The 21,095-nt window shown below is 46.8% G+C and overlaps 1 protein-coding gene across 1 annotated transcript; it reads right to left on the bottom strand.

The window, feature by feature from the left end:
• Positions 1–4,868: 4,868 nt before the first annotated feature.
• On the bottom strand, positions 4,869–6,966 carry LOC127344755 (protein NUCLEAR FUSION DEFECTIVE 4). Its single transcript, XM_051371091.2, has 2 exons — positions 5,745–6,966; positions 4,869–5,559 (listed from the first exon to the last, which is right to left on the bottom strand). Exons 1-2 carry the CDS (start codon positions 6,878–6,880, stop codon positions 5,094–5,096), a joined length of 1,602 nt encoding a protein of 533 aa, XP_051227051.1. The 5' UTR covers positions 6,881–6,966; the 3' UTR covers positions 4,869–5,093.
• Between the last annotated feature and the right edge of the window lie 14,129 nt (positions 6,967–21,095).

Below are 21,095 nucleotides of genomic sequence, written 5' to 3'. Positions count from 1 at the left end.
TCCAAAATATATAATGTTGCATCCTAGAAACCTCTATCAGCCTTAGGGGTGTCTGCCATGATATTTAAGAAAACTAAAATTGAGCTGAACACATAAATATATGTGCATTTCATATGGGTGGTACAAATTAATCTATGAAGACATATTATTTCTGCCTTTTCCCCTAATAAAATGGAATTATGTGCAAATAATTTTAAGATTTGGTGTCTTAAAAGGGAAAAACACCTAACACCTATTCCACCACAATATACTCTTTCGATTTAGTACAAGTGCAAATTCCATGGCCGACATAAAAGTTACATAATAACAATCGTATCATTGTGTAGTAGCATTGTAACGTAGTTAATTTTGAAAAAAAATATCAAAAAAGTAATGGTTAAGATCATGTACCGAGATAATGTAAATTTTTTTTGCAAAAATTGGTAAAAAAGATCAGTATAAGTAAATGGTAGTTGTTTATTTTAATTCACACAAGAACGAGAGAATGGATTATACCGTACACTGGCATGGGCACAAGTCCCGGTGGGTATTCGTTCTATCGTCACATTGCACACATTGTTGGGTTTTCAAGGCAGGTCGAGAGAAGACTAAGTCCAGAGGAGGTCAAGATATGGTCAAGACATGGTCAAAAGCTCGAAGAGATTGAGGTGTAATGATTGGAGGAGATCTAAAAGTGTGTGCACAGATCAAGACATATATCCTTGGTGTGGGGGAGGTTCAATAAGCCCGAGGAGAACGCGGGTGGGGTAGAGGAGGACGCGGCGAATGAAGGCAGTGTAGTGATTGGGAGAGACGAGTTGGCCCGCCTATGAGTGGAATCGCACAACAGGGTTGGAAGGCGGAGCATTGGGGAAGATAGATAGGATTTCAGTAGATGTTTTATTTATAGAAATGCTAACGAGCGGAGCATTAGGGAAGAGAGAGAGGATTGACCAAGCGGAGCTCTATAGAGATAATTCTTGCATTAATATGTTTTGTGATAGTCTAAGCGACATATACCTTGCAAAGGATTGAATGTTCCATGAGAGAACATAACACATTGATTTCAAGTATAATTATGTTCGAGACATTGTTGCTCAAGGTAACTCGAGGTATCCAAGATTAGTACTCATGATAATCCTGTTGATATGATGACAAAGTCAATGGTAAGTTGAGATTTGCTCAAATTTAATTGGTATAACTGTTTATCCCTAGTGGTCGTTTAGCGCCAAAGTGTTGTCTTTGTCGTTTAGGGAGAAGTCTATTGTTCATGCTACAAGATGGAACGTGTCTCAGGGTGGAGTTTTTTTATTTTATGATCCATATTCATACAAATGCTAACTTTTGACGAGTGGAATGAGGCCCGTGGCTAGGAGACTTGAGATCGACATCGATCTAGGTCACAAATGTTATATGTACACGTCATGTAAGCCGTCGGATGGGACAAATTTAATCTGTGTAAATCCCAACCATTGTGTAACACACTCCCCATATTGTGAAGTTTTGCTGGTTGGTTTCCACACTTATAATTGGAGGTACTTTTTCATGTTTAAATTCTGGTGTCCCTGTGATTGATTTGATCTTCTACGTTCTTTTGCTTCTCGTGATTATGACATGATTTAGGGCTACCGGCGAGCTAAAGTGCAAAAGTGCACAATGTACATACCGACCAGTTTTAATTTAATGGTAAAGATATTGCAAATGATTATACACGTTCGATTATTTATGTACACATATCAGGTTACTATTGTAGATAAGGAAACATATGCTTCTAGAGCTCTTCGTGACGGTCTACTTTTAATGGGCCATGTGAGGTGTAACGGGATCGAAGTCAATCAATTCCAATTGCATGGCATGATCGACGTGATGAAAAATGGCAGGAGTTCCTTGGATCCAGTTGTTGCTATTTATGAGGAGTGTACCTTGTTGTAATCTCTCTAAGCTATATTTTCTTATTGTCTTAGGCTGGACATGTTTGATCTAGTTACTCAGAGGGTCATTTGTTAATTGTTTGGCAAGAGGAGCCCCTGATTTTGTTCTTGGTGTTATGGCGGATGATGTTTCGATCATTCCCAATTAATAAAGTTGGCCATGGTGTCTTTTGTTATATTTATTTTCCTTGTTTGAGCAAATTCTAGCTACTAGCTGAGAATAACCTAATGGTGAAACAAATCATCAATCAGATTAACGGTTTAAAAGATAATTCAATTTAAAAAATTGATGTAAAAGTATTCGTTGCATGTCGTTAGCAACTCTGTTGTAAGTTTAATTTGTGGGGGCGGTTCCCCTTACTAGGATAGAATAGTCGAATGTACAATTACCTAATAACTATCCGTACAAGGAAACTCATGGACTTGAACATCTTTCGCGTTTTCCATTCGCTCTTGTTATTATAATTTCTTTTCCTTATTAGTCTCGGGAAAATCTAGCTACTAGCTTCACAATCTTTTGCCCCCTCGTTGTTTCTCGTTAGGGCATGTACAATGTGGTGACGTCAGTCTTCCTTACGTTTACCACGTCAGTTTGTTACTTAGTTGGAGGAGAGAGATTGAAAAAAGAGAAGGCTGCTTTTTCTTAGCTAAGCGATAATCTCTTATGAAATAAGAGCTATTTTCTCCATTGTACCATTTTTCTTCCCTTAGCAACATAATTTTCTTTCAAAATTTAATGAATTCTCATTTATTGCTAGGGATGACGATAAAAAATAATGCATTGTACCACTTATATTTAGTGTCTTTTCTATATGACGTGAACTACTAAAATAATGCACGTCTCTCCTACCATTATTGTACATGCCCTTAGAACTCCGTCACGAATTGGATATTTCAAAGAACTGGACACTTTAAAGAAGAATGAGTAGTCCAGCGCGCGCTCGAGGTTCTCATTTGTTGCATCCTAGAATAAAGCGCGAATGCCTCAGATATTTTTTCGTTTGCTGACGACATGCTTTCAGCAGCAAACATTACCGAATCTGATCCGACCATTAGCGAGCAAGCAACAACAAGAGACGCGCGACTATAATCATGGCGCCCACAAACTGAGATGTCCAACTAAACAGCACACGATGGATTGCAAATCTGCACTTAGAAACGGGCCGAAAAAGAGCGCGCACTTTCACTTCGTCTCCTACCTTTCGCTCCTTTTTTGCCGGGCGTTGCGCTAGCCTTCGTGCAGGCCATGTGCACTCACAGGACAAATTTCATGGCCTTTGCGTATGGAGCTGCCTCCTCAACAACCACCGCCATTACCATCCACCATCTACCACAATAACTACGCTCCACCAAGCATCATTCCTTCTCCCATGCGAGCTTGAAGCCTTGAACCATATATACTGTAGCAGCAAGCTGCCGCAGAACACGAAAGGGGTGCAGGAGGTTTGGCTTAACTTGAGCTTGCCGATCGGCTTGCTCTCTAATGGAAGAGACCCGGTGGAAAAAATTTAGAGAGGCTAAAATTATTTATTTTTAGGGTGTAACTATTTTTCAGTCGGTAGAGAACTAACTTCACTTCGTTCTCAATCAAATAATGCTATCAAATTTTAGTTGCAACTCATAACTAGCACGCATCACGATGCAAGTCAAGTGTGTAAAGCTTCACTAAGTAAGAAGTAGGTGAGAACTAGCAAATCCCATATTTTTATTACTGTGTCGCTAATTTAGTTTTTTTGTAGGTCCGATGCCACATGGAATCGCAAGACCTATCTAGTTCAACCAAAACCCAATCTAATAAAGAAACCATCCAATTATATTTATAACTTTTCAGCTATGTAAGATATTTTTTAACGAAAAGAGGGAGGACCCTCCAACATGGATCGATCAGTCCTTGTACGTTGTGACAGGATTTCAGAAGTCCATGTCAGTTTTCAAGCTTGAAGAGGAGTGATCGGACGCGCGCTGGACCTGGACGTCGATCACCGACGACGTGGGGGAGGTGCTGCGCCCTCACGCGCCAGTGCGGCCAGCCAACCACATATAAACCCTTAAATGCATAATGCATTAGCTCACCAGCTTAAAGATTGTAGGAGGGGTAGCAGAGCTGTGATGGCTCTGCAAGCTTTCGGCGAATAAATGGCGTCTGCCCATCCAAAGTACACGGGGAGGATGGAACTGAACTTTGCGTTTATCATTGTGCTTGAACAGCATACGAGAGGACCACGAGGCCGATGTTGGATCGACCAACCTGCTTGTGCATCCTTTAATGGCGGCATCTGCCTCCTCACATGCACATCTTCATGCGTGTCCTGGGTAGGAAAACAGGGACGCTGTTGTCGGAAGGGATGGGTCGATGTAAATTAGACGGGAGCTGTGTGTTCTGCTGCTCGGGTAAATGTGGCAATGAGCAGTGCAATGCCTTGTCAAGATCCTGAAACTCGGGTGCTGTGTGATGAACTTGGTCGTGTCCACAACAAGATCACTAGACTGTCATTGGGGTCACATTTCAGATTTTTCTGTTTTGAATTTGAATCTCGGCATTTCTGTACTGGGGTAGTACCAGACTCTACCGCTCGTAACAAATACTTTGCGAAATTGTTATGGCCAGTTATTGGAATTGAATGGTCCTCTAGGTAGAAGAAGGTTTTACTTTCCATCTCTCGTACATGTACGGACCTACCAATCAGAAATTCAAAATAGCCTAACAGAACCTTCTGTACACGTCTAGCTAGCTGCCTGCCTGCCGGTGCTCCACAATCAATTTGAAAGCAGCTGTTTGCAGAATTTAGCCCATATAAGTCTAAACAGATCACTCATCGTTCACTTTCACGCCCTAATTGCTAATGGAAGCTAATCCGCGTAAGTATACTTGTACCACTGCACACCAACCTCCCAACATTAGTACCGCTCGTGGTCCTAAACCAGAAAATGAAGAGACGAGGAAGCACGAACCCAACATGAAAACCTGATTTTCTTCTTCAATCACTCTTTATATGCAGCGAAAAGGTGATCAACCTGCACAATATCTACTCAGTCGTCCACCCTGATCTCTGTCTGTATCCCCCATGGGATCAGTCAAGAACCAAAAAAGAAAACAAAAGCTACATCGCATCGAGGCAGATCCGACGCGTCGATCGTGTGTGATGATGATCTGATCACTAAGTTAAAATCACTGGCCGTGTATTAAGCCTTCTGTCTAGCACCTAGCAAGTTAGCTAACCTCACCGGCAGCCTCCCGGCGAAGCTACGCGACCGCAGGTAGAGCACGACGCAGAGCAGCGTGCCGACCACGCAGGTGGCGCCCCAGATGGTGAAGGTCTCCCGGTAGCAGCTGGCGCCGGAGCAGGTGGCGCCCCCGCGCGCGGCAGCCTCGCGCTGGTACAGGAACGCCGCGAAGTAGCCGAAGCAGAGGGAGCCGACGGGGATGTTGGACACCAGGATGTTGTGGTTGACGCCGAAGTTCTTGCTGCCGAACAGCTCGCTCGTCGCCGACACGGCCACCGACGTGATCGCCCCCGTGCACGTCCCGATGATGGCGGTGCTCGCGTACAGGAAGAAGTTTCCAGGGTTCAGCAGCAGGAAGAAGGCGCCGGCCATGGGCGCCATCAGCGATGCCATGGACGCAGTTCTTGATATGGAGTGGCCGCTTCTGCACAAACGAACAAATTCAGTTAGCACCTGCTGCCGGGAAACATGTCGAGTTGCTTTGACAAAAACAGAGTATCTAACAAGTTGGTTGTTAAAAGTTCCCCATTTAGAAGGACCGCAAGATCTTCAACGAACAAATCAAACAAATATTTTAAGAGGTGTGTGTGGAAAGAATGATTTGCTTACTTTGCAGAGTAATAGTCCATGAAAGACGGAAGGAGGCGACCGAAGAATCCAAACGAAGACGACAGGGAGACTAGAGTTGAAGTCTGCTCGAGACCTCGCGACTCGGCAATCTGCCCCAGATTGTTCAAGAAGACGAGACCCAGGGTGCCACTGAACATGTAGCTGAAGAAGTAGAGCCAGAAGTCCGGTTTCTTGAGCAGCTGCAGCCCCCCGACCTCCTCCTGGGGCTTCTCCGCCGCCGCGGTATCTTCCTCCTTGGTGGTTATGACGTCCGTCATCTGGATGACGACCACGGCGTCGTCGCTGCCAAGATCGTGGATCCTGTTCTCCCGCTTGGCCTCCCATATCTTGTTCATGCTCTCCCGGACCCTGAGCGCGACCGGGATGAGCACGGGAATGGCCAGCAGCACGCTGAGGCTGACCATGTGCTCGCTGGACGACAGCCCGCTGGCCGTGGACCCGATGCTGCCGACGACGGCGCACGCTCCCGTGGCGAGCGTGATGGCGAACATGACGAGCAATGCGGTGTCGGTGGTCGACATCGACTCGCCCTTGAGGTCGAAGAGCCTGAGGGTGGGCGCCACGGCCACGGTGACGATCATGGGCACGACGGCATTGAGGAGCAGGTAGGCCTTGGCCTTGGAGTCGGCCAGGCGGGGCATGGTCTCGGCGAGGCTGGTGTAGACCTTGGCGCTGAGGCCGAGGTAGCTGGTGGCGAGGCTGACGGCGACGCGGCTCCTGGACGCGAAGTTGCCGATGCAGAGGAGGTAGCAGACGGTGTTGATCCAGCAGATGCCGTTCCCGGCGAGGGCGGTGAGCAGGAAGAGGTGCCAGAAGCGGAGGCCGACGCTGTCGAGGAAGAGGTACTGCACGCCGTACCCGACGAGGCCGAAGGCGGCGCCGACGAAGGCGACGAGCCAGAGCGGCACGTGCAGCGCGGCGACGCCCGAGAACCAGCCGAAGAGCTTGCCGGCGTCGGAGGCGAAGGCCAGGAAGTTGAGCTGCACCTGGGAGATGCCCTTGAGCTCCTTGAGCTGCGACGAGTAGACGGGGAAGTCGGCGTTGGGGCCGTTGATGGTCTGCAGCCAGATGCTGCCCACGAGGCTCAGCCAGTGGGCCGAGGAAGGAGAAGACATAATGGCCTCTGTCGTCCCGTCCGTCGTCCGGGGTGGTGGTGGTGGTGGTGGTGGACTCGTGGTGGTGGCACTTGTGAGCTATAATGGCCTCTGTCGTTGCTAGGTATTTATGCACCGCGCGACGATGGTAAACTAACCGGCGACTAACTTGTCCGACTCGGATGGTTGTGGCTGTAAATCGCCGGAAAATACATCTCCGACTCCAACGTGGCTTAGTAGATATGTGGCGTGCCGCCAGCCAGTATAGGAATCGGACACAACAGTGGCAGGGGGTGTATCTGTACTCTGTAGCGTTACTGTCAGCTGAGATCTGAATTCAGGTTTCCTTTCAGAATTCAGACCGCGGCCGGTTGCTTGCAGGACTTCGCGGCTCCTGCCGCGGCATGACAGGTGTTGCCGTTCATTGCCGATCTTCCGAGGAAGCCATTAATGATCAGTGACCTTCTATGGCTGTACCGATCGAGCTCCTGGCCCTGGTTACTCGGAGCCGCCTACGGTTTGCCCGGCAGCCACGACGGATGAACTAGGCAGGCGGCTTGCCTTGATCAACGAGTCCAACTCTCATGGACGTCACGGTGATCTAACAGAAGCTGAAGCCAAACCGGACACTGCGATCGGCCAGGAACGATTTCTCCGATCGGCGGCGACAGGCGACAGCGTTCGTCAGCGAAAACTTGAAGTTCCCAAATCGTGTGGCGCTGTTTTGCTTTTGCTGGCTGGTTTCTTCGCCTGAAGCAATGATGCATATTTCAAGCACATCATTACTTGGCATAATACTACGAAACCAGAACCGAATTGGAAACCAAATTCCTAGTTTTCTCTATCTTCAACATATGTAATCCTATCCCGGTTCAGTTTCACTCTATCTTCGAGCATGAATCGAATTCAGTTTCGAGATTTGGAAAGGGTGAGGCCGCGACAGAGGATGTGTTCAGTTTCACCTGACAGACAGAGGAAGACCAACATCTGAGAGATTCGGCCCGGCGTCGACGTGAAAGCGGTTCCCGCCACTCGGTTCGATCTCAGCTCCAGTTTCAAATACATTGAACCACCGGGAGTGTGGTCTGAATCCATGGCGCGTCGCCTCCCGCCGGTCGCGCTCAGGCCCGGCCGGCCACTTTCACCTTGCAGAAACATCGCCATTGTTTCCATTGAGCAGTTATGCCATGTTGCCGTCACCCCGCAGGTGCGGTTAAATCCTCCGGTGGCCACGCTCGCAGCTGCGGTTACCATCTGCTCACCTCGCGGCAATTAAAAATGAGACCAGATCGATCACCACGGCAACGCCGATGATGTCAGGCCGCGTTCGAACGTTTCCTGAACTCGTGTACCGGTTCCCAGCCATGTCTGCCGGCCAGCAGCCTGAATGAATCTGGCACTCGCAACCAGGCCTTGGACCGGCTTCAACCTGACGCCGGCTGAAGAATTAATCACCGCCGTTCCCACTTGGTAACGACGGTCACACCACGGCATACATACATACGGATACGGCGCCCGGTATCTGGGGCTCCGATCATCTATCCCCCTGTACGGAGCGCAGCCCGACCATTCCTGAGGCCTAACAATTCAGCTCGTTCTGCATTCAGACATTGCCTCCGGGGCGAGAGACTGAGCTGCTATTGTCGCTCGACGGGTGATGGCGTCGTCTTGGACTGGACGACGACGAACAGGTGGAAGCGTATACTCTTGTCATACATGATTTGCCGAGATGTCCGGACTCCGGAGGCTGAGGTTGGCACGCAAATCGCATTCAGTCTTCAGGTTCAGGTTCAGACCGACAAAAAATCTGGGATCACTCTGAGCGAATGCTGATCTCATCTGGGGAAATGATGACATTCGTTCTTCTCCTCCTGGAAAGAAATATTGGGCCAGTAAGCCTGACCGGACCTCGACACTGTCAGGTTATGAGAAAACACACCACATGCGATGGGATTCGAAAAGAGACTACATGTTACGGTTCACCTATCATTTGAAGCACTATGTCACAATCTCATCGGTTGAATACCAAAAAGAAGTGATCCATGTGCAACCTTGTGACAAAGTGATGAAGGCTTTAGCTCACAAGGCAACCCCAGGTTCAGAATCCAGAGTTCTGGTAAGACGAGTGGGGAATTAGGAGGTTCAAAAGGGGAGATCGCTTAACGATGGACACCATCTGCATGCTGCTGGCGTGAAGATACATGTTCTGCTTTGAGAAGCCAGTTAGGTACACGAAATCTGAAGCTCCAAGGCAAGACAAAGTCAAACAGCGAACCTTCGCAAAGGAACAGCAGTTTCCGTTCCGACGTTCCAGAGGTTCGGTCAAGACTATATCGCTTATTTGTTCCTGCTAACTGTCGTCATGATTCAGAGTCCCTTACTCAACTATTCTCGCGGTGCCCACGATCCCAGGCGATTTGGGAGAGGATGGATATGTTGCCGTCCTTCAACTATTTCAGACATTGCTGATTACTACCACACTACTGTAATCCCCTGCCCTCCTGATGGTGTCAAGCATTTTGCGTAGGCAGTAGGCACATGACACAGTCGTGCGCGCGTTTCGAAGCTCAAGTAAACTTCAGCAAGTGAGAGCAAGCAATGGTTGAACACGACCAAACAGATTCAGTAGCGTCTCCGTCTCTGAGAATAATTGAAGGAATCCACTAGGTCTAGGAGAAAATGTGCACCTTGCCACCTGCTGGCTGATGCGCAATGCCCTCTAGAATGTGGCGCTACGCCCAAGACAACCGCCCATCTCGACCTCGCCTGCGGACAAGGAGGATAGTACCATTGAACGCCGCTCATCCGCTGCCGTGCCAGCAACGAGGGGAAGCTCTTCCCCGGCTGCCGGCGGTGAACGGCAGGCCGAGGTGTCCGCATCCATCGGGCAAGTTTGGTTAGAATTCGGTAGGTTTTGCCGCTAATCACGAAGTCGTCAGAAACCAGTTGTCAGTGGAACGTTAGGCCATAAACCAGTTGCCGAAAACGGAGGGATTGTACCCATAGACGGGCTGGGCCTAAACTTTTGCCCAGGTTGGCCTTTGATTCTTTCCCACTCGGCCTTCCAACTAAAGTTATATATATAGCCTTTACCTAGAACAAAAGTTATATGGCCTTTGAACATTTTGCAAATTGAAGGAGCACCTCAGAGAAAACATAACCCCTCAAAAGTCCACAAAAAAAACTTCAAGAGAGAAGAAAGAACATATGAAAAGAAGGCCATGGATGGTTAGAATACCTTCAAAAATTGAAGTGTTTTTGTGGATAGCTTTTAATAAAAGTATTCTTAAAGAATGTTGTAATTAAGAGAGGATGGAAATGCAAGGATAAAAAATGCTATTTTTTTGGATGAGTTGGAAAATCTTGATCACATTTTGTTTGAATGTAAATTAGCTGGATATGTATGGGGTGTAGTGAAATGTGCTACGAGTGTAGTAGGTGTACACGTGCATTTCCAAGACATGAGTGGGTCATGAAGTTTCCCAAGTAGAGATAGGAATATGATTTATGTGGGTGTTACTGCGGTATTTTGGTCTATTTGGAAGGCTAAAAGTGCAACAGCTTTGTCATGTTTGCCCGCATGATCCAACTGCAATGATGCAATGGCTAGTAGATTTGGCATCTTGGTGTTTCAACCCCCCCCCCCCCCCCCCCGACGAGAAGAATTGACATAGGATTGTTGAAGTCTTAGTGATATACCAACTTTGACAAAATGGGATGGTTTGTTAGATGTTGTAGCTTGTTCATGTAGTTATTAAGATGGTTGGTTTCTTCAGGTGTCTTGGAGTTTTAGGGCATCTCCAACCGCGCGACCCAAACGGACGCGCTTGGCCGTCCGTTTTGGGCCGTTTGGGTGGCCGAGCGGACACGCGGACGGAGTCCCGCATCCGCGCGTCCGTTTGGGTCGCGCGGTGCGCCCAACGCTGCAGAAATGGGTCGCGCCCCCGTATTGTATGTTTTTGCTTGTAAATTGACATGAACGTCAAATAAATTATAGAAAATGGTTCAAATGCTCAAAATTTATTACATAGTACATTGTCCACGTAATCAATGATAAAGTATTATTCAAATAAAATGTAAAAACGTTTCAAATGCTTTAGGCTTCGGGATTTCCATCATCATTCTTGTTTGCAGTATTGTTGCCTACATGCTGCCACATGTGCTCGATCAAATCAGCCTGCAGCTGGTTGTGTACAGCTAGATCTCGAATTTCATGGTGTGCATGAAGAATGTCCTGGAATGATGCCGGACCACCTTGAGGAGTAACCAACTCTCCCTGGCCCTCCCAGTCATTATCATAGAGTGAATCATCCCGCTCCATCTCAATAATCATGTTATGCATGATTACACAAGCGGTCATCACCTCCCACAGAGTTTGCACATCCCAGGCTCTGGCAGGGTGTCTGACGATAGCCCAACGAGCTTGGAGGATGCCAAATGCCCGCTCGACATCTTTCCGGGCTGCCTCTTGCTCTTTGGCAAACCTTGCCTCCTGCTCTGAGTTGGGTTTTCGGATTGTCTTCACGAGTGTAGCCCAAGGTGGATAGATACCATCAGCAAGGTAGTACCCCTTGGTGTAGTGGTGGCCATTGATCTCAAAATCCACATCAGGGGACTGACCGTACGCTAGCCTATCAAACACCGGAGAGCGCTGCAGCACATTGATGTCATTGTGCGAGCCAGCCATTCCGAAGAATGAGTGCCAAATCCATGTATCCTGTGAAGCAACAGCTTCAAGAATGACTGTGCATCCCTCAGAATGACCGATGTATGCCCCTGCCAACCAAAGGGGCAGTTCTTCCACTCCCAGTGCATGCAGTCTATGCTGCCAAGCATCCCAGGAAACCCCCTGGAAGCGTTGATTGACAACAGACGAGCTGTGTCCTCTGCAGTAGGTTGTCGGAGGTACTGTTCTCCGAACGAACCTATCACTGCTCTGAAGAACCTGTACATCGCTTCCAAGCCGGTAGACTCACTCATGCGCGTGTACTCATCTACGAAATCACCGGCAACGCCATATGCGAGCATCCTAATCGCTGCCGTGCATTTCTGGTACGAAGAGAGGCCTACCTTGCCAATTGCATCCACTTTCGCGCAGAAGTAGTCGTCGTAGAGCTTGACGCCGTCCATTATCCGGCGGAACAACGGCCTGGACATCATAAAACGCCGGCGAAACATGGCCGGCGTGAACAATGCCTTGGGTTGGAAGTAGTCGGTGAAGAGCTGGCCGTGGCCGCGTTCTCTTTTGCGGTCCAAGGCAGTCGCGCGCCCCGGCAAGGACCCCCGGTGCACGGGGATCTGCGAGACAATGTGCTCGTGGATGATCAGCGCACCATCCGTGAAAAATTCGTCGTCGGAGTCCTCGTCGGACGACGTGTCGATGAAGTTCTTGAAGAAGTAGTCGTCGTCGCTGTCCACCATGATCTACAGATGAAAAGGGACAAATTTTAGATCGTCCATTTCAGCGAACACCTCCCAGGCGGAGGCCATCCAATGCGTCCGTAGGAACCTGCAGGCAATGGCCGTCCCGGTCGACTTGCGGTCTGGAAACACGGTGCACGAGAGCTCACCTCCGGCGGCAACGGCGCAGCTGCTAACGGCGGGAGGTCTCGCGACGGTGAGAGGACAACAACGTCGGGGACGGCGACGGCGTCCTCCGACTCTGCTACGAAGCGGCGAAAGCAGTGCGGGGCCGCAACCTATGCTTCCGCCCCGCTTGCCGGCGTCTCGACGACGGTGGCCGGCGTCGACGCCGCTCACAAATCGCCGGTCCTTGGCTGGCGGCGGAGCGGCGGGAGATGTGTGCGAGGGGTTTGTGTTTTGGGAGACAGACAGGCGGGCCAGGGGGCGGACAAGGGGAGGACGCGAGCGGCCAGCATTCGGCATCCGCGGTCACGCAAACTCGTCCCAGATTTGGGCCGGGTTTGGGTCGTCCCGGACGCCGCGGCCATCCGTTTTAGGGATGGGTCCGCGCGCTGGGCCGCGTTTTTGTCCGGCTCGACCCATCCGGACGCGCGGGCGCGGTTTGGGTCGCGCGGTTGGAGATGCCCTTAGAAGAAGAAAAAAGATGTTTAGTGCTAGACTTTGTTGTTCTGTTTTTCCTAGTCACTAATGGGGAAGTATGGGTCGTTGCGTGACCGACGAGTACACCATGGGCGATACCTCACGGCGAGGAGAGAGAGAGATTAAGGCAGAAGGCAGGAAGCTATCGGGGCAGTGAGACACAAGTTACCCAGCTTCAGATCTCACAATGGTGACGAGATCCTACTGCTGCTATAATTCACTATGAGGGCAACAAGCGTGCAATTACAATGAGAGGTGCATGTATGATTGCTTCCCTCAAAGGCTCACATGATTCGGCTGAAGAAGGCGCTAGGATCTACGGTTTATATGAGGAATCCTAGCCGGAAACTACAACTCCTATCCTAATACGGAATACATCTTGTCGTGCACGGAAAGGATTCCGCCTTAGTATGGATGCACCTAGCTTCAACTGGGCTAGACTCACCACCTTGGTCAATCAGCAACTGTGTCGCATGGTTAGGTCATAGGCCCAACAACCAAATGTGGGACACCCGAGATTGCCGAAATAAGACTATGGCATGGGTATACCCAATGTTGAAGAAATCGTTTATCGGTGTCAACTCGGTCGCCTGGCGATTAGCAATTAATCGCTTATCGAACAATTTATTGAACAATGTCTATACCAATTTAGCATATCTCAACAGTAGCCCCCAGAGTTCTTCAAGATCCACATGTTCCTCTGCCTAGCTTAGCTCGCACTTCTTTCACCATATTGTATCTTGAGGGCGGATCAACAAAGAATCCTAAAGGACTCCCAAATCAGGTGGTTTCCGCCTAACATCGAGGTGGAAATTCATCTTTCCCTCATATCCAGGCCCAGTGGTTAGATCCGTGAGATATACCCTTCAACGGTTACTTCGTGAAATTTGTGTGTCTTCTGTTGAAAGGCAACATGAGCTTACCTGGTCAAAGAACATATCTCTTTTACTAGGTGGTTTTGGTGTTGATGACAATAATTATATCCGACTAAGTTTGTTTTATAAGAATTGAAGGATATAGGGATGATCGTTGTGCCTAGAAGTTGAAGAGCTTGAAGAGTTTATTTCGGATAATGAAATGATTTTCTTCGTTGGACTGAGTCGGAAGACAGATTGGAAGAGAGAAAAGAAAGAAAAGAAAAGAAGAAAGAAGAGAAAGTAAGAAGTAGAGAAAAGGACAAGAGGAGAAGAGGAGGGTTGCCACCGGAGGTGCGGGCGGTACCACCGGGCCTGCCCACGGCCGGAGGCTCTGGGCGTGGTACCGCCCGTGATACAGGATAATCGCCAAGTGAGGCAGTAATGTTCCAGGGCGTTGGGGCGGCTCGGCGGTACCGCGGCCGGAGGCTCCGGCATCCCCCTCCCGGTCCGCGCCTCCTCGCCCGCCTTGGCCACGTGGACGCCTCCGACTCGCGCGGCACATCGAGACCGGCCGGTAGTACCGGCCCAACTTGGCCGGTACTACCGCTCAGACCCCTCCAACGGTAGGATCCCTTCGACGGTATAAATATCTCTTCTTACCCATTGGTTCAAGCCAACGTTTTTGCCCAAATCTGAGACCACCATTGCTGAGCTCCAAACGCCTAGATCTCTCTACTCCTCCACTCAAACTCCACCATATTTGAGGATTTGCTAGAGATGACCTAGATCTACTCTTCCACCAAAGGGATTTGTGTTTCATCAACATTCTTAGTGGATCTTTTTGAGGTGACCCCGAAGCTACTCTTCATGTAAAGCTTCGTGGTTACATCTTGGGAGCCTCCAATTTGGTTGTGGATGTGTGCCCCAAGCTTCGTGTAAAGGTGCCAGTTGTGACCTCAAGGCAACCGCTTAGTGGAGCGTGGGCTAGGCCTTTGTGGCGTTGCTCACAGGAGAATAGGTGAGCCTTCGTGGCGTTGGTTGGCCTTCGTGGTACCACACCCCTCCAAACGTAGACGTACTTCCCTTTACAAGGAAGTAACTACGGGAATCATATCATCGTCTCTCCGTGTGCTCCACCTCGGTTACCTCTTTCCTCACACCACCTTTACTACTTGTATCTTGTATTGTTGCTTGCTATCTTGTCATATAGGTGAATTCACTTAGTTGCATATCTAGAGAATTTACCTTTGTGTCAAGCCTAATTTGAAAAAGTATTGAAATTTGAGATTACACCTATTCACTAGGTGTCATACGATCCTTTCAATTGGTATCAGAGCCTCGGCTCTTATTCGGGCTTTACCGCCTAAGAGAGTATGGCCGAAGTGGGGGTGTCTAGTTGATGTTGTCCAGGACTGGCGCGTGGTTGACGAGGGAGGAAATCCCTGTTGTGTAGCTTTCTGGTCCCCGGCAACGGCGCCAGAAAATAGCTTGATGTCTACGCCCCCTCCTTTTCCTGTAGACAGTGTTGGGCCTCCAAGAGCAGAGGTTTGTAGAACAGCAGCAAGTTTTCCCTTAAGTGGATCACCCAAGGTTTATCGAACTCAGGGAGGAAGAGGTCAAAGATATCCCTCTCATGCAACCCTGCAACCACAAAGCAAGAAGTCTCTTGTGTCCCCAACACACCTAATAGGTGCACTAGTTCAGCGAAGAGATAGTGAAATACAGGTGGTATGAATATATATGAGCAGTGGCAACGGTGCCAGAAAATAGCTTGCTGGCGTGTAGTTGATGGTGGTAGTATTGCAGCAGTAGTAACACAGTAAAACAGTAAACAAGCAGCGATAGCAGTATTTAGGAACAAGGCCTAGGGATTATACTTTCACTAGTGGACACTCTCAACATGGATCGCATAATAAATAACTCTTTCTCATATGTGCTACATACACTCTTTTGTTGGATGATGAACACATTGCGTAGGATTACACGAACCCTCAATGCCGGAGTTAACAAGCTCCACAATAATGTTCATATTTAAATAACCTTAGAGCATAATAGATCATTGCAAAATAAACCAAGAACTAACATAGTGCACACACTGTCCACATTACACTATGAAGGAGGAATAGATCACATCAATACTATCATAATGATAATTAACTCCACAATCTACAAGAGATCATGATCATAGCCTACGACAAGAACCACATGGTGCACACACTAGTCACCTTTACACCATGCAGGAGGAATAGACTACTTTAATAACATCACATGAGTAGCACACAACTAGTAGCGATACAAAGCTCATCATATGGATCTCAATCATGTAAAGCAGCTCATGAGATCATTGTATTGAAGTACATAGGAGAGAGATTAACCACATAGCTACCGGTACAGCCCCGAGCCTCGATGGAGAACTACTCCCTCCTCATGGGAGCAGCAGCGGTGATGAAGATGGCGGTGGAGATGGCAGCGGTGTCGATGGAGAAGCCTTCCGGGGGCACTTCCCCGTTCCGGCGGCATGCCGGAACAGAGACTCCTGTCCCCCAGATCTTGGCTTCGCGATGGCGGCGGCTCTGGAAGGTTTCTGTGGGTTTCGTCGAACGTATCAGGGTTTTCGCGACGGAGGCTTTAAATAGGCGGAAGGGCAGCCTCGGAGGGTCGAAGGGGCGCCGACACTATAGGGCGGCGCGGCCAGGGCCTGGGCCACGCCGGCCTATGGTCTGGGCCCCCTGTGGGTCCACTCTAGCGACTCTCGGGTGTTCTGGATGCTTCCGGGCAAAATAGGAACCTGGGCGACGGAGGCTTTAAATAGGCGAAGAGGCGGCGCAGGAGGGCTTCTGGGGGGCCCACACCATAGGGCGGCGCGGCCCCCCCTCTGGCCGCGCCAGGGTGTGGTGTGGGGCCCCTGTGGCCTCTGGCGGCTCTCGGGTGTTCTGGATGGTTCCGGAAAAAATAGGAACCTGGCGTTGAGTTCGTCCAATTCCGCGAATATTTCGGTCCGAGGATTTCTGAAACCAAAAACAGCAAAATGAGACGGCACTTCGGCATCTTGTTAATAGGTTAGTTCCAGAAAATGCACGAATATGACATAAAGTGTGCATAAAACATGTAGAAATCATCAATAATGTGGCATGGAACATAAGAAATTATTGATACGTCGGAGACGTATCAGCATCCCCAAGCTTAGTTCTGCTCATCCCGAGCAGGTAAAACGATAACAAAGATAATTTCTGGAGTGACATGCCATCATAAACTTGATCATATTGTAAACATATGTAATGAATGCAGCGATCAAAACAATGTATATGACATGAGTAAACAAGTGAATCATATAGCAAAGACTTTTCATGAATAGTACTTCAAGACAAGCATCAATAAGTCTTGCATAAGAGTTAACTCATAAAGCAATAATTCAAAGTAGAGGCATTGAAGCAACACAAAGGAAGATTAAGTTTCAGCGGTTGCTTTCAACTTGTAACAAGTATATCTCATGGATATTGTCAACATAGAGTAATATAATAAGTGCAATATGCAAATATGTAGGAATCAATGCACAGTTCACACAAGTGTTTGCTTCTTGAGGTGGAGAGAAATAGGTGAACTGACTCAACATTGAAAGTAAAAGAATGGTCCTCATAGAGGAAAAGCATCGATTGCTATATTTGTGCTAGAGCTTTGATTATGAAAACATGAAACAATTTTGTCAACGGTAGTAATAAAGCATATGTATCATGTAAATTATATCTTACAAGTTGCAAGCCTCATGCATAGTATACTAATAGTGTCCGCACCTTGTCCTAATTAGCTTGGACTACCGGATCATCACAATGCACATGTTTTAACCAAGTGTCACAAAGGGGTACCTCTATGCCGCCTGTACAAAGGTCTAAGGATAAAGCTCGCATTGGATTTCTCGCTATTGATTATTCTCAACTTAGACATCCATACCGGGACAACATAGACAACAGATAATGGACTCCTCTTTTATGCATAAGCATGTAACAACAATTAATAATTTTCTCATATGAGATTGAGGATATTGTCCAAAACTGAAACTTCCACCATGGATCATGGCTTTAGTTAGCGGCCCAATGTTCTTCTCTAACAATATGCATGCTCCAACCATTAAGGTGGTAGATCTCTCTTACTTCAGACAAGACAGACATGCATAGCAACTCACATGATATTCAACAAAGAATAGTTGATGGCGTCCCCAGAAACATGGTTATCGCACAACAAGCAACTTAATAAGAGATAAAGTGCATAAGTACATATTCAATACCACAATAGTTTTTAGGCTATTTGTCCCATGAGCTATATATTGTAAAGGTGAAGAATGGAAATTTAAAGGTAGCACTCAAGCAATTTACTTTGGAATGGCGGAGAAATACCATGTAGTAGGTAGGTATGGTGGACATAAATGGCATAGTGGTTGGCTCAAGTATTTGGATGCATGAGAAGTATTCCCTCTCGATACAAGGCTTAGGCTAGCATGGCTTATTTGAAACAAACACAAGGATGAACCGGTGCAGCAAAACTCACATAAAAGACATATTGTAAACATTATAAGACTATACATCGTCTTCCTTGTTGTTCAAACTCCATACTAGAAATTATCTAGACTTTAGAGAGACCAAATATGCAAACCAAATTTTAACATGCTCTATGTATTTCTTCATTAATGGGTGCAAAGCATATGATGCAAGAGCTTAAACATGAGCACAACAATTGCCAAGTATCACATTATCCAAGACATTTATAGCAATTACTACATGTATCATTTTCCAATTCCAACCATATAACAATTTAACGAAGAAGAAACTTCGCCATGAATACTATGAGTAGAAACTAAGGACATACTTGTCCATATGCTACAGCGGAGCGTGTCTCTCTCCCACACAAGCATGATGTAATCCAATTTATTCAAACAAAACAAAAACTAAAACAAACCGACGCTCCAAGTAAAGTACATAAGATGTGACCGAATAAAAATATAGTTTCAGGGGAGGAACCTGATAATGTTGTCGATGAAGAAGGGGATGCCTTGGGCATCCCCAAGCTTAGACGCTTGAGTCTTCTTGAAATATGCAGGGGTGAACCACCGGGGCATCCCCAAGCTTAGACCTTTCACTCTTCTTGATCATAGTATATCATCCTCCTCTCTTGACCCTTGAAAACTTCCTCCACACCAAACTCGAAACAAACTCATTAGAGGGTTAGTGCATAATCAAAAACTCACATGTTCAGAGGTGACACAATCATTCTTAACACTTCTGGACATTGCTCAAAGCTACTGGAAGGTAATGGAACAAAGAAATCCACCCAACACAGCGAAAGAAGCAATGCGAAATAAAAGGCGGAATCTGTCAAAACAGAACAGTCCGTAAAGACGAATTTTAAAATGGCACCAGACTTGCTCAGATGAAAATGCCCAAATTGAATGAAAGTTGCGTACATATCTGAGGATCACTCACGTAAATTGGCATAATTTTCTGAGTTACCTACAGAGAATTTTGCCCAGATTCGTGACAGCAAAGAAATCTGAAACTGCGCAGTAATCCAAATCTAGTATGAACTTTACTATCAAAGACTTTACTTGGCACAACAAAACACAAAACTAAGATAAGGAGAGGTTGCTACAGTAGTAAACAACTTCCAAGACACAAATATAAAATAAAGTACTGTAGCAAAATAACACATGGGTTATCTCCCAAGAAGTTCTTTCTTTATAGCCGTTAAGATGGGCTCAGCAGTTTTAATGATGCACTCGCGAGAAATAGTATTTGAAGCAAAAGAGAGCATCAAGAGGCAAATTCAAAACACATTTAAGTCTAACATGCTTCCTATGCATAGGAATCTTGTAAATAAACAAGTTCATGAAGAGCAAAGTAACAAGCATAGGAAGATAGAACAAGTGTAGCTTAAAAAATTTCAGCACATAGAGAGGTGTTTTAGTAACATGAAAATTTCTACAACCATATTTTCCTCTCTCATAATAACTTTCAGTAGCATCATGAGCAAACTCAACAATATAACTATCACATAAAGCATTCTTATCATGAGTCTCATGCATAAAATTATTACTACTCCCAACATAAGCATAGTTATTCTTATTAATTGTAGTAGGAGCAAATTCAACAAAGTAGCTATCATTATTATTCTCATCAAGTGTAGGAGGCATAGTATTATCATCATAAAAATTACTCTCCATAGTAGGCGGCACTAAAAGACCAATATCATTATAATCATCATAAATAGGAGGCAAAGTATCATCAAAGTAAATTTCCTCCTCAATTCTTGGGGGACTAAAAAGATCATGCTCATCAAAGCCAGCTTCCCCAAGCTTAGAATTTTCCATAGCATTAGCAACAATAGTGTTCAAAGCATTCATATTAATAACATTCCCATTAGCATGCATATAAAGTTCCATGGGTTTTTTAATTCTCTCTTCAAACATAGCATGTCCTAATTCAAGATAAAGTTCATAAAGATCTCTCATATTTTTGTTGGTTTCCATTATGCCAAACTAGTGTAAACAAGAAACAAAAAGATGCAATTGCAGGATCTAAAGGAAATAGCTTCGAGTACTTACAACGGTGAAAATAGCTTAGTAGCCGAGATCCGGAGTGTGAGTACCTTTTACCTTTCCTCCCCGGCAACGGCGCCAGAAAATACTTGATGCTGTCCAGGACTGGCGCGTGGTTGACGAGGGAGGAAATCCATGTTGTGTAGCTTTCTGGTCCCCGGCAACGGCGCCAGAAAATAGCTTGATGTCTACGCCCCCTCCTTTTCCTGTAGACAGTGTTGGGCCTCCAAGAGCAGAGGTTTGTAGAACAGCAGCAAGTTTTCCCTTAAGTGGATCACCCAAGGTTTATCGAACTCAGGGAGGAAGAGGTCAAAGATATCCCTCTCATGCAACCCTGCAACCACAAAGCAAGAAGTCTCTTGTGTCCCCAACACACCTAATAGGTGCACTAGTTCAGCGAAGAGATAGTGAAATACAGGTGGTATGAATATATATGAGCAAGGTAACGGTGCCGAGAAAATAGCTTGTTTGGCGTGTAGTTGATGGTGGTAGTATTGCAGCAGTAGTAACACAGTAAAACAGTAAACAAGCAGCGATAGCAGTATTTAGGAACAAGGCCTAGGGATTATACTTTCACTAGTGGACACTCTCAACATGGATCGCATAATAAATAACTCTTTCTCATATGTGCTACATACACTCTTTTGTTGGATGATGAACACATTGCGTAGGATTACACGAACCCTCAATGCCGGAGTTAACAAGCTCCACAATAATGTTCATATTTAAA

The sequence above is a fragment of the Lolium perenne genome, chromosome 3, assembly GCF_019359855.2.
Source record: "Lolium perenne isolate Kyuss_39 chromosome 3, Kyuss_2.0, whole genome shotgun sequence".
In the NCBI taxonomy this organism is placed as follows: domain Eukaryota; kingdom Viridiplantae; phylum Streptophyta; class Magnoliopsida; order Poales; family Poaceae; genus Lolium; species Lolium perenne.
Note: the sequence above shows the minus strand (reverse complement) of the source record. Positions and strands in the feature narration are given on the sequence as shown.